Genomic DNA, 10,951 nt, shown 5'->3' on the forward strand with positions numbered 1-10,951 from the left:
GTCAGCGGCAAATTTCAACAACAAAAAGAACGAACGTTGAATTTTCACTTTCTTGGCATGCAAGCTCCCAATCAACAATGAACGTCAACCAGTTTTGTCTCGAACCAAAAGAGCAAACCCACATAAATTGCTTTGTAATTAAATTCTTCACTGTTTCGTGCCGGCAACATGTTAAGAGTTAAAATCACATTGCTCTTTTTTTTTTTTTTTTTTTTTCTTTTTTTTAACATTTACAAATATTTTGCCAAACGTAAATACCTATTTGCGGAAACATCAATTTTTATAGGATCCATCTGTCCGAAGATGGACAAAAATGATTTTGTTATATCCCCGTGTAATTCTGATTTTGTCATCACTATATCTGCAACGGTATAATACAAAGCTAGCTTGTGTTAGAAAAACATATGCAAATCTTTTTTAGAGATAAAATGGTTGATGAGATGATATCTTACAGCACTTGCAGGTTAAACTTGCTGTCAATTTCTATGGGATACCCAAAGCGTTCCCATAGTATGGCTGCGTCATCCATGTTAACATCGTATGTGTTGCTCCCAGATTTCCTGTCGACCCAGAAGTACAACGGGAAATAAAAGTTTCTCAGTCGTGATTCTTCATAGAAGAACTCCTCTTTCATACGGAAAATTCTAAACTTTGCTGCGGACCAACTTAAAATAATAAAAAACTTACACGTATGTGCCAGTTATGGAAAATTTGAACCCAAGGAAGATGTCAACCAAAAACTTTATCTGACCATTCTTCTTGACGATCTAAAATCATACATAGCACCAGAAAGTTTTTTAGGAGATTATCGAAAAAAGATCGCTTAATAAAAATGGATCGTGCACATTTTATTTCAATTTGAGGCAGCCAACATATTTACATTGCGCACATATATATATACCTATATATATATATACCTGCATGCCCATAAGACCATTGGCCGCATTCTCTATCCAACTGTCAGTCTCTGTCTGCAATAGACATATAGCTAAATTCAGCATTAGGGGAAATAAATAAATAAATAAATCATAAAACTGATATAAAAATCGACCTCTGATGAATGTCACCATTCTTTGATAAGTGGAGCAATGTCTAACTACTATAAGCTGTTTCATTTAAGCTTGTAGCCTTAAAATTTGGCATGCCACTTTGATTATTATTAACGTAACATAATAAGCACCTGTTTAAATCTATATAAGATAATAACACGCATCCATTGCAAAATTTATCATCTTATCAAATTTACAAGTCTATCTATAATTAAACTCTAGGAAATGCACTTATTTTCCACAGCATTCTATTCCACAAATTATATGTATCATAATGTGTGCTCAGCGAATAAAGGAGGAACCAAAATCTTCAGCAGAGACCATGTACTAGTACTAGCAGGACGATTAACAGCCTAAGAAATGTCAAATTCTTCACCAGCTTAAAGCAAATTCTCTTGATTGACACTCTCGGCCAAGAGGCCATATTAGTGTCTCTACCTAATCATAGAAATAATATTCACTGTGAAACTTACCTGAGAACTCCATATCATTTCCCATTGTCCCTCTTGGAGTTCTGTTTCATCTTCATTGCTAGGCCTCTTATTCTGATTGAAGGAGATGAGTTTGTCAATTGCCTGCATAAACAATATTACTCAGATGTGAGCACTGGAAACCATAAAATTAAAACTGTCATCCATACAAATAACACTAAAACTGAATGAGGAGCGATCTTAATCACCTCTTCAACTCCTTTAGAGGTAGAGATGGCTGATAACAGTATTTGCCTAGGTTCAGTCTTCTTTTGTAGCACAAATGTGGTTCCCTGCACTACAAAAACGATGCTATAGTTTTAAGCTACAAGGGACTCAATGAAGGATATTCAACATTGACTTGGGTTTCTAGAATTATCTATTTTATTTGATATATTTGGACAGCGGGTACAGCTTTGGAATTGGTGAAGAAAATATCTAAGATTGCAATATTTTGAGGAGAAGTCCACAAGCTTTGAGTAAGCTAAAGCAACCGATATTATCAAAGTACAAATAGGAAGCTTGGTCTTCCATATAATGTGAGCTGCCCATGTGAGCTCCAAGGAGGCTCTCGGTTAGTGTGAGTGGGAGCAAGTTTTGGTAGAGTGCTAATGTGTGCAAGTGGTGTCTAAATGTAGTGGGTTAATGTGGGCCCGGTTTAGGATGTCCTAGGTGGCTATAGCAATATCTGGGTATGTTATTTGTATGTAAAGGTCTTGAAAAAGTTGTTCCAATATAAGTGATTTGTTCTCCTAACGCTCAATATGTAAATAGAAGGGCTAATTAAGATTTGTATGTAAAGGTCTTGAAAAAGTTGTTCTAATATAAGTGATTTGTTCTCCTAACGCTCAATATGTAAATAGAAGGGCTAATCGTTCAGGCTTAATTTCATAACATAACATTTGAAAAGTGCTAGGATAGAGGAGGGCCTGCCTGGTTATTACCTTGTTTCCTCTGGAGATGCGGAGGTTTCCAGAACGGGATAAATATGTGGTATCTAACCAACCCTTTGCTTCATCTCCTAGTAGTCTGAATGGCACTGGATATGGAACCTTCAATGGCAAAAATTTGAAAGAAAAGGCGGCTCTGTCGAACTGAAAAAGGATTCGTTTTCCGTCTTTGATTGATGCTGCTGCCTGTTGTAGAGGAACCAAAGACAAATTCAGAAGCTGGTTTTTCCATTATTTTTTGGGTTTTTGATCCATTTTGCATTGGTAATACTGTGTGCCTAGACAAGAGTACATACCTCCACTTTGAGCTCGCCAATGGCGTCCGAGAATTTGACAATATTGGTAATGCGTGGATCGTTAGTTCGAAGGTGAACCTCTTGGAATACGTTAAAGAAGTCGATCCCAACAAATGTTCTCTACAAAAGTCACCATGAAAAAATTACCTAATTTAAATTAAGCCATTCAATCAATCAATTAATTAATTAATTATGAATTTATAAATTTCATGATGATCATCAAATTTACTAATTGCATTTAAAAAAAAAAAAAAAGCAAAGGAATTAATTACAAAAAATTACCTGGATTAGAGACGCGGTTCCAGGTCTGGTGGTAAACATCAATTGCCAGCGTCCTTCAATTAAGGAGGAGCTTGTCTGCAACAAAACCACACATCAAACTACTTACTTAGCTTGCTAGAACCACACACCACACTAATATACTGATATGCAATAAATACATTATTACATTTCATATATATATATATATATATATATATATTGAATGTATATATAGGAATAATAATGTGAGAGAGATGAATATGAATACGAATATGAATATGAATATGATAACGAACCGGATCAGGCACACCTTGCAAACCTTGTTCGAGAACCTTGACTGCACGCTCCACATCCTTGAATTGAAAAGCAATTAATTAATTAATTTGGATTGAAAGAAAAAATGAAAGAATGAGTGAATGAGCAGTCGGTGGTACAATGATTTGTTGGGAAGAAGCGGAGCGGCCTCGGCCTTGGACTCCAACGAGTGTTTGGATGAGCGAATTCTCTTCCTCCGTGAAGGAAACCGTAAATCCTTGCTGCTGTTCGTCCACCACTCCCAACCCACGCCTCAGCCTTCTGCTTCTACTTCTCAGCGATTGGAATGCCGGTTTGGGCCCCAAGTACTGCAATTGGAAGGGTATGTAATTTAGGCTCGTTACAAGATTGGTAACAGCAGCCATTTTGAAACAACAACTTTTAAGATTTGAAAAATCTCAAAAGCTAACACTTAGAACATACCCAAACAAACTCACACACACCTCACTCTCATTCACACCGAGTCTCTCAACTCTTCGCTCCCCAATTCCATGGCCATTTTCCAATCACATTGTGCCAAGTGGCTTATTCTCCATCAGACCCGCGTATATCCTTTTAGATTTTATCTCTCTCTCTCTCTCTCTCTCTCTATATATATATATATATACATATATATATATATATGTTTACTGGGCCTTAAGGTTTTGGACATGGGGTGCTTTGGCCCGTTATTCTTACGCCAATTGCCCAGACAAACCAACTTTGAGTAACGAGACCAGGAATGCATCTGCGCTATTGCCCACTGCCGCTTAACTGACGAGCCAAGCCCAAAGGCCTAGGCTGGCCAACTTACTGTTTCACTGATTGAATAACTTTCTGTCAGACATGTGAAGAAGACGACGAATTAATTAAGATTCAGCTCATCCTCTCACTGCACATATAATAAATTATATTATAATGCTTCACGACATGGATTCCATCCGATTAACAGATGGTTGAATCAAAATTTTCAACGTCTCTCAAAATTAATTAAATAATAAACAACTTCCACTAACTACTAATTAATTTGATCTCTATCCATCTAACGAAAAAAAGCATGTTTAATTAGTCAGTTGCCAAAATTATAAAAGTAAGCGCACAATAAAAAGGCTTTCTTTTTAATTTTTTTTATTGCTAAATGGGCACAATGCAAAGCCTCTCTCTCTCTCTCTCTCTCTCTATATATATATATATATATATTTGTCAAAGGCCAATGCTTACAAAAACTAAAATCTAATAAATTCTCAACAATTTAGCAATGAGCCCTAGTGGTTGCAATAGTGCTTCTATCTTTAACTTATTGGACCGCCTATGCTGTTAATTAACCATGTAATATATATGCATGTGTATTGATTCATGAACTTTGCATCAATATTAATTATTTCCATGCATTAATTCTGATAACCATCAACCCACCACTGTGCATCAGTAAACCGAATTTGTATATCTATGTATATAATATTCTCTAATATATGCAGATATATATAATACACAAGTTAAAATGCGTGCATTAATTTTCAAAGTTCAAGGCAAACACCGGCTCTCCAGCCGCCATACATCACCATGCACCAGCACTAAGCGCTGTATAGTTTGTAATATGCACTAAGCTCGTTCAAACAATTTTATATTAATTACTAATTGCAGATCCACTTGCAGTATATTGTTGGCTATAAAATAGCCCTTCTGGCTTTTCTCACGCATGCATATATATATATATATATATATATATATATATATCAGACCCCTTTAATGTTTTAACCACTGCAACCTATAGGGCTAGAAAAATATAGTGGATCGAAGTACGTACAATCATGAAAAGATCAACAATTAGCAGCTGCTTTCATGCATATTCTCTGATAATGATGTTGATTTGCTTTGCGCTGTGCTTGGTCGCAACGTCCCAACTAACCACGGATTTCTATGCAAAAACTTGTCCGAATCTTGCGAAAATTGTGCGCAAGGGGATCCAAAGTGCCATTAAGACTGAAATGCGGATGGGTGCTTCTTTGGTTCGCCTTCATTTCCATGATTGCTTTGTGAATGTGAGTGTTTTTCTATTAATTATTAGAAGTAGTGATCATAAATACTGGTTTTGAATTACGTTCTCTTATATATATATATATATATATATATATATATATAAGGTAGGTAATAAATTTGTAGTAGCATTATTAATTTCATAGCGTGCACGTGATATATATTATTATACATATTGTAGGGTTGTGATGGATCGGTACTGCTGGATGGAAGTGATAGTGAGAAGCTTGCACTTCCGAATTTGAATTCAGCAAGAGGATTCGAAGTGATCGACGCAATCAAAAGCTCCGTTGAGAGTGAATGTAGTGGAGTTGTATCATGCGCTGATATACTAACCTTAGTTGCCCGAGATTCTATCCTCTTAGTAAGTAGTACTACTAGCTAGTCTATATGGTATCTTTTTAATTACATATGTATCAATGAATAATATGTATAATATTTAATTATTAATGATATATAGACGGATCATTATATGGGAATAATAATATTGTAAAAATAAATAAATAAATAAAAATGAATTGCAGAGCGGAGGACCAACATGGAAGGTTTCATTGGGAAGAAGAGATGGATTGGTGGCAAACCAGACAGGAGCGAATGTATCGCTTCCATCTCCATTTGATACTCTGGATGCAATCATTTCAAAGTTTAGGGTTGTAGGACTCAACATCACAGACGTGGTGTCTTTGTCAGGATCTCACACTATTGGATTCGCCAAGTGCGCCACTTTCAGCAACAGATTGTTCGACTTCAATGGAACAGGCAGTCCTGATGCTTCCTTGGAATCCACCATGGCTGGTGAGCTTCAGACCCTATGCCCTCTCAATGGAGACCTAAACAAGATCGCCCCTCTCGATCGCAACTCCGTCGATCTATTCGACAACCACTACTTCAAGAACTTGCTCAACAATAAGGGCCTTCTTGGTTCTGACCAACTCCTTTATTCCAGTGAATTAGCCCCATCCACAACCAAAAGTCTGGTTGAAAGCTATAGCAGCGACATGAATCTTTTCATTACCGACTTTGTTAATTCCATGATCAAGATGGCCAATATAAGTCCTCTCACTGGGACTGCTGGCGAGATTCGGAAGAACTGCAGGGTTGTTAATTCATGATCATGACTTGCAGCTTAAGAAATCCAGAGAGACACAATTTACATCCTATATATATGTATATATATATAGATCAATACCAATACTGTATGCATTGTTAATTAAGTTCCACTAAAATAATAATTAATTAATTACTGCGTTTGTTGTAATAAAAATTAACTTGTACTTCTACTGTTTGTGTGGCCACCATATTATCCATATATGTGGTTATCTTGTTAACTCGTGATTGGAAGTGTGCTATGTGTTGGCCTGCCAATTAATTGAGTAAAAAATATTGTTGGATATGTTATTTGTGGTTTAAATATGTCTATACCTAAAGACACTCGCACGACTGGTACTACCAGAAGAAACAAAATGATATGATTCCTTATTCAATTATGAAATTAACTTCATGGGTGGATTTCTGCAGTAAGCAATCCATTACAAACAGATTAGGTGCTAACTAAATATATATTATATCTTATACAATGTTCAGTGCATGCTCATATCAACCTACTACCAACTAAACTATTTTGGCAATTGGCGGCAGATATAAAAAGTTAATTATACTTATTATAAATGCAAAAACTTTAAGATGAAGTAACGTCCAATCATAGTTTAATTATGACATACGTATGTATATATATATAAATGTGTGTGTGTGTGTGTGTGTGTGTGTGCGCGCCTTATTTGGACCAATTTTTAACTCTGAACTCTGTTTTCACCATGCCTCCTTATACAAGCACTCAAATAGAAGAATTTCACTTTATAACCATAAGCGTATATATATGGTAGGGTCTGGCGGTGCCATCGTGAATTCCACTGAGGAGATTCAGATAGGGCCTTTTTAGTCAAAATTAACCAAAAGCTTGAAAATCAAATATATATATATATATATATATATATGCCCATTGACAGAGAGCTCCCCTGTTGACTGTTGTTTTGTAATTGCTTCCGACTGGGTCCAAACTCCATACCTATTCTGTCCTACATATAACACCGCACTAGCAATTATTTTATTCCCACTTGGCGTCAAATACAAATCGGTCGACCTTAAACTGGCATATAACCTCAATATATTAGTTAATCCAAAAAACATTATAGACGAGTTGAGACAGTTGAAAAAAGCTCTAGGGCCACCGTACGTATTTGTTAATTTAAAATCCCAAGAATGTTGATAATCAGTGGAATATTCAATATCATAATCTTTAAATTAGTAGTTTATAATAAATTTGGCTCTGTAGATGAGCTAAAAATGAAGTAGAGAGAGGTTATTTATTAATGAAAGAAAAAAAAAAAAAAAAAAAAAAAAAAAAAGGTAGAGAGAGCTATAGCTAGGCAACTGCTTTATATAAATATATGTATATCCTCCTAGTCTTACATACACACTTGCTTTAGCAAGAATCAATTAGTATATAATATTTTAACGCCCCCCCCTTAATTAATTAGCGATGGAGGTCCACCACCATAAAGACCCTCAACTCAATTTCTCTCCTCTCCACGTCTAACAACTGCAGCAAAATGGCTCTACTTAATTTGAATGATATGTCATATGTAGCTAACTAGCCGGCGTCTCCATTGATATTTAATATGGACTGAGTACGCACGAGGAAATGTAGTAATGAAAATGAGAGACCAAACAGGAGTAGGATATTACTTTTCAGAATTACTAAAGGTGAAATTCAGGCAATGTGAGAAACGCACCTCACGTTTCCATTGCTCCCCTGGTCATGGGAAACTCCATAAAGCCACAACAGAGCCACTGTAATTTAACTTTAATTATTGAATAGGTATGTATGATCTCTCACATAATCATACATTTATGTGTGGAAAATTAATGTACATTAATTAATGAAATAGCTAGGTTGTTCTAATTAAGCTGGTAGGGGAGACAAATTAAAACTGTCTTCTCCATATGTAGGTTGAAGCCTTGAAGTACCCACATAGCTAGTTTCAACTTCCATATATACTGTTTTATATGAGCATATACAATATATATACTGCTTCTTTAGTTTCGCAATCGTGGAAAAATTTCTGCTTATAATTTATTCTATTGCTAATAATAGATGATTTCATGGCCTTATTACTAATGATAGGAAGAATCATAAACAAAAAATTATCCAAGATTCCCTAATCTCATAAAATTATATATATATATATATATAGTTAAATTATAGTCTATACTAACATTATCAGGTTTTAGAAAAATTATATATATTCCAAAATTATAGTTTGATTGAAAATGGATCCAACAATATATATTATGCATATTTCAAACATAGTTTAATTAACATTTAACACTGATATCATATTAAATCACCATTTATTCCAAGAACTAAAATTCATAGAAAAAGGATGCAACAATATATATCACACATTTTCTAATATATATTGTAGATATTTAAGCAAATATAAGAGCAGCTACTTTTCCAAATAGCTTGATGGCTTTCTTCGCCTCAACCCTGCAGTAGTATTGTACCGATCCAGATGCTAATGCTAATGGATCCTCCTCCTTCTCCTTAAACAACTTGACTTGGTCGCCAATGCTGAGCTCTTTAGCGGCAACGAATCTACGCCAATCCCCCGAAAGCACAGGCTCAAGGTAGCGAACTCTCTTGCAGACACTGCATCGAAAGGTCCACATGCACCGCTTCCATCTTTAACCTTGAGATCAACGGTGAGGTCCACATGCACCGCTTCCATCTTTAACCTTGAGATCAACGGTGTGGCTGCTTCCTTTAAAGCGTGGGAAATTCTTGAGACGCTTTGGATGGGACTGTAGTCTTTTTGAGACATCAGTCCTTGTTTAACAACTTGCCCAACACCTCCACTTCTAGCTATTTCATTTCGATTCTAAGCTAAAAGGATCTATCTAATTAACAAGCTAATAATAATCATAATCAAGACTAATAACTTCGATTCTACCCACATGTATATAGATATGGACAATATATATACATTAACCTTCTTATATATATATATATATATATATATTGACCTAATTTATATTATCCGGGAATTGGATCAAAAAAATTTATATATTATTTGGGAAGTTCAAATGGGGCTTAGTTCCATTGGTCATCGGAAACCTTTTAACTCAAAAAAAAAAACATTCCAAAACTATATATATATATATATATATATATATATATTTATTACCAAAAAAAAAAAATGTTCTAAGAACATCTCTAATGCAATATCCAAAAATAACATAATTTTAGTTTATATGCTCTCCAATGGCACATTAAAAATAATGCCAGCTGCGTTTTTTTGTCCAAAAAATAGATTCAACAGCAATAAAATCTGAGGACTCCACACTATTAAATAATATAAATTTTAAATTTTAAATTTTTTTAATTGTTAAAATTAAAAAAAGTAAGATCCAATTTAATATAATAATGTAATTAAATAAAATATATTTATCAATATTATTTTTGTCAATTTTTTATCATACGTCATTGAAAAAGCAATGTTAAAATTTAATATTCATATTGATATTTATTGTTGAAAAAGGTACGTCAATGTTAAGATTTAAAAATGACGGTGCGAAAAATAATTTGCCATTAGAAATGCTGTAAATATCAACCTATATATATATATATATATATATATAACTTTTTGGGTTTGTGTTTTCTCTTACGGCAGCCCTAAGTAATTAAAATATAGTCCCCTTGTAGATGCCTCTTGTCCAATAAGTAAAAATCTATATATATATATATATATATATATATATCTATATATATCTATATATATATATATATTGGTAATATATATATTAATATTCTGGTAATAGCAAAATATATGTATATATATATATATATAGATATACTTTCTCTGGCTGACGTTGTAATGGGTGGTCAGAAATGTGTTCTAGTTTTTTCTTTTTTTCTCTTTTTTTCTGGTGAATAAATATGTGTTCTAGTTGGGAGATATTGAAAGGATCGCAAATTAGAAGTGTGTGTGTATATATATATATAACCCTTAATTCCCAACTATATATATTCTTCTCATATATACATCACTATTCACTAGTACTAGTTGCAGGCAGTACTGTTGCTTGATCAAGGAATAGAGAATTTATAAAAATGAAAATCTATTGACTACTTGAGATAAGAAACTTATCATCTATTTATTATTTGATTTAATTTAGGTGCTTAATTGTTTGATCTATCTAGAACGTCACCTCCAATTAAACATGTTCTTTTTTATTAAATAAAGATTAATTAGTCAGTCTCATTTAATCAAACGAAACTATAATTCAGAGATCAAGCATCATTTACTATGTCATTTTGTTTGATCACTAATCATGGTCTGTTTGACTAAATAAAAATATTAGTAAAATTATAGTCCTAGAGCTGACATGCGTTGTGTATGTGTGTGTTTATTTATTGTAATTGTCACAGTAGTAGTACTCACACTCACGCAGCTCCATCTTACAATGTATGTCCAAAACACAAAATCACGAAGAATGCTAAGTTTGGCCTCGAATCAGAAGGAGATTCCAAT

General features: G+C 34.1%; 2 protein-coding genes across 3 annotated transcripts; one reads left to right on the forward strand and one right to left on the reverse strand.

The window, feature by feature from the left end:
- Window positions 1–12: 12 nt before the first annotated feature.
- On the reverse strand, window positions 13–3,889 carry LOC107403398 (probable plastid-lipid-associated protein 12, chloroplastic). Of its 2 annotated transcripts, XM_016010278.4 has the most exons (11): window positions 3,461–3,886; window positions 3,323–3,379; window positions 3,048–3,122; window positions 2,766–2,885; window positions 2,464–2,655; window positions 1,729–1,812; window positions 1,523–1,624; window positions 918–971; window positions 688–767; window positions 453–560; window positions 13–361 (listed from the first exon to the last, which is right to left on the reverse strand). In XM_016010278.4, the coding sequence occupies exons 1-11, from the start codon at window positions 3,704–3,706 to the stop codon at window positions 274–276; spliced, it is 1,206 nt and encodes a 401-aa protein (XP_015865764.3). In that variant the 5' UTR covers window positions 3,707–3,886; the 3' UTR covers window positions 13–273. The 2 variants fall into 2 exon arrangements, with proteins under 2 accessions (XP_015865764.3, XP_060667671.1); XM_060811688.1 differs by lacking the exon at window positions 1,729–1,812 and having other exon boundaries at window positions 3,461–3,889.
- Window positions 3,890–5,043: 1,154 nt separating this feature from the next.
- Window positions 5,044–6,733, forward strand: LOC107412539 (peroxidase 59). The gene is made up of 3 exons (XM_048468083.2): window positions 5,044–5,362; window positions 5,539–5,721; window positions 5,882–6,733. Exons 1-3 carry the CDS (start codon window positions 5,132–5,134, stop codon window positions 6,467–6,469), a joined length of 1,002 nt encoding a protein of 333 aa, XP_048324040.2. The 5' UTR covers window positions 5,044–5,131; the 3' UTR covers window positions 6,470–6,733.
- The last annotated feature ends 4,218 nt before the right edge of the window (window positions 6,734–10,951 follow it).

This window comes from Ziziphus jujuba, chromosome 10, assembly GCF_031755915.1.
Source record: "Ziziphus jujuba cultivar Dongzao chromosome 10, ASM3175591v1".
Classification (NCBI taxonomy): Eukaryota; Viridiplantae; Streptophyta; class Magnoliopsida; order Rosales; family Rhamnaceae; genus Ziziphus; species Ziziphus jujuba.

Coding starts and splice junctions, on each gene's coding strand:
- LOC107403398 (XM_016010278.4), bottom strand. CDS start 3,706: ATGGCTGCTGTTACCAATCTTGTAACGAGCCTAAATTACATACCCTTC. Junction 2,886..3,047: donor GAACCGCGTCTCTAATCCAG/GTAATTTTTTGT, acceptor TGACTTTTGTAG/AGAACATTTGTTGGGATCGA. Junction 1,625..1,728: donor CCTCTAAAGGAGTTGAAGAG/GTGATTAAGATC, acceptor TTGTTTATGCAG/GCAATTGACAAACTCATCTC.
- LOC107412539 (XM_048468083.2), top strand. CDS start 5,132: ATGAAAAGATCAACAATTAGCAGCTGCTTTCATGCATATTCTCTGATA. Junction 5,363..5,538: donor TCCATGATTGCTTTGTGAAT/GTGAGTGTTTTT, acceptor TACATATTGTAG/GGTTGTGATGGATCGGTACT. Junction 5,722..5,881: donor CCCGAGATTCTATCCTCTTA/GTAAGTAGTACT, acceptor AATGAATTGCAG/AGCGGAGGACCAACATGGAA.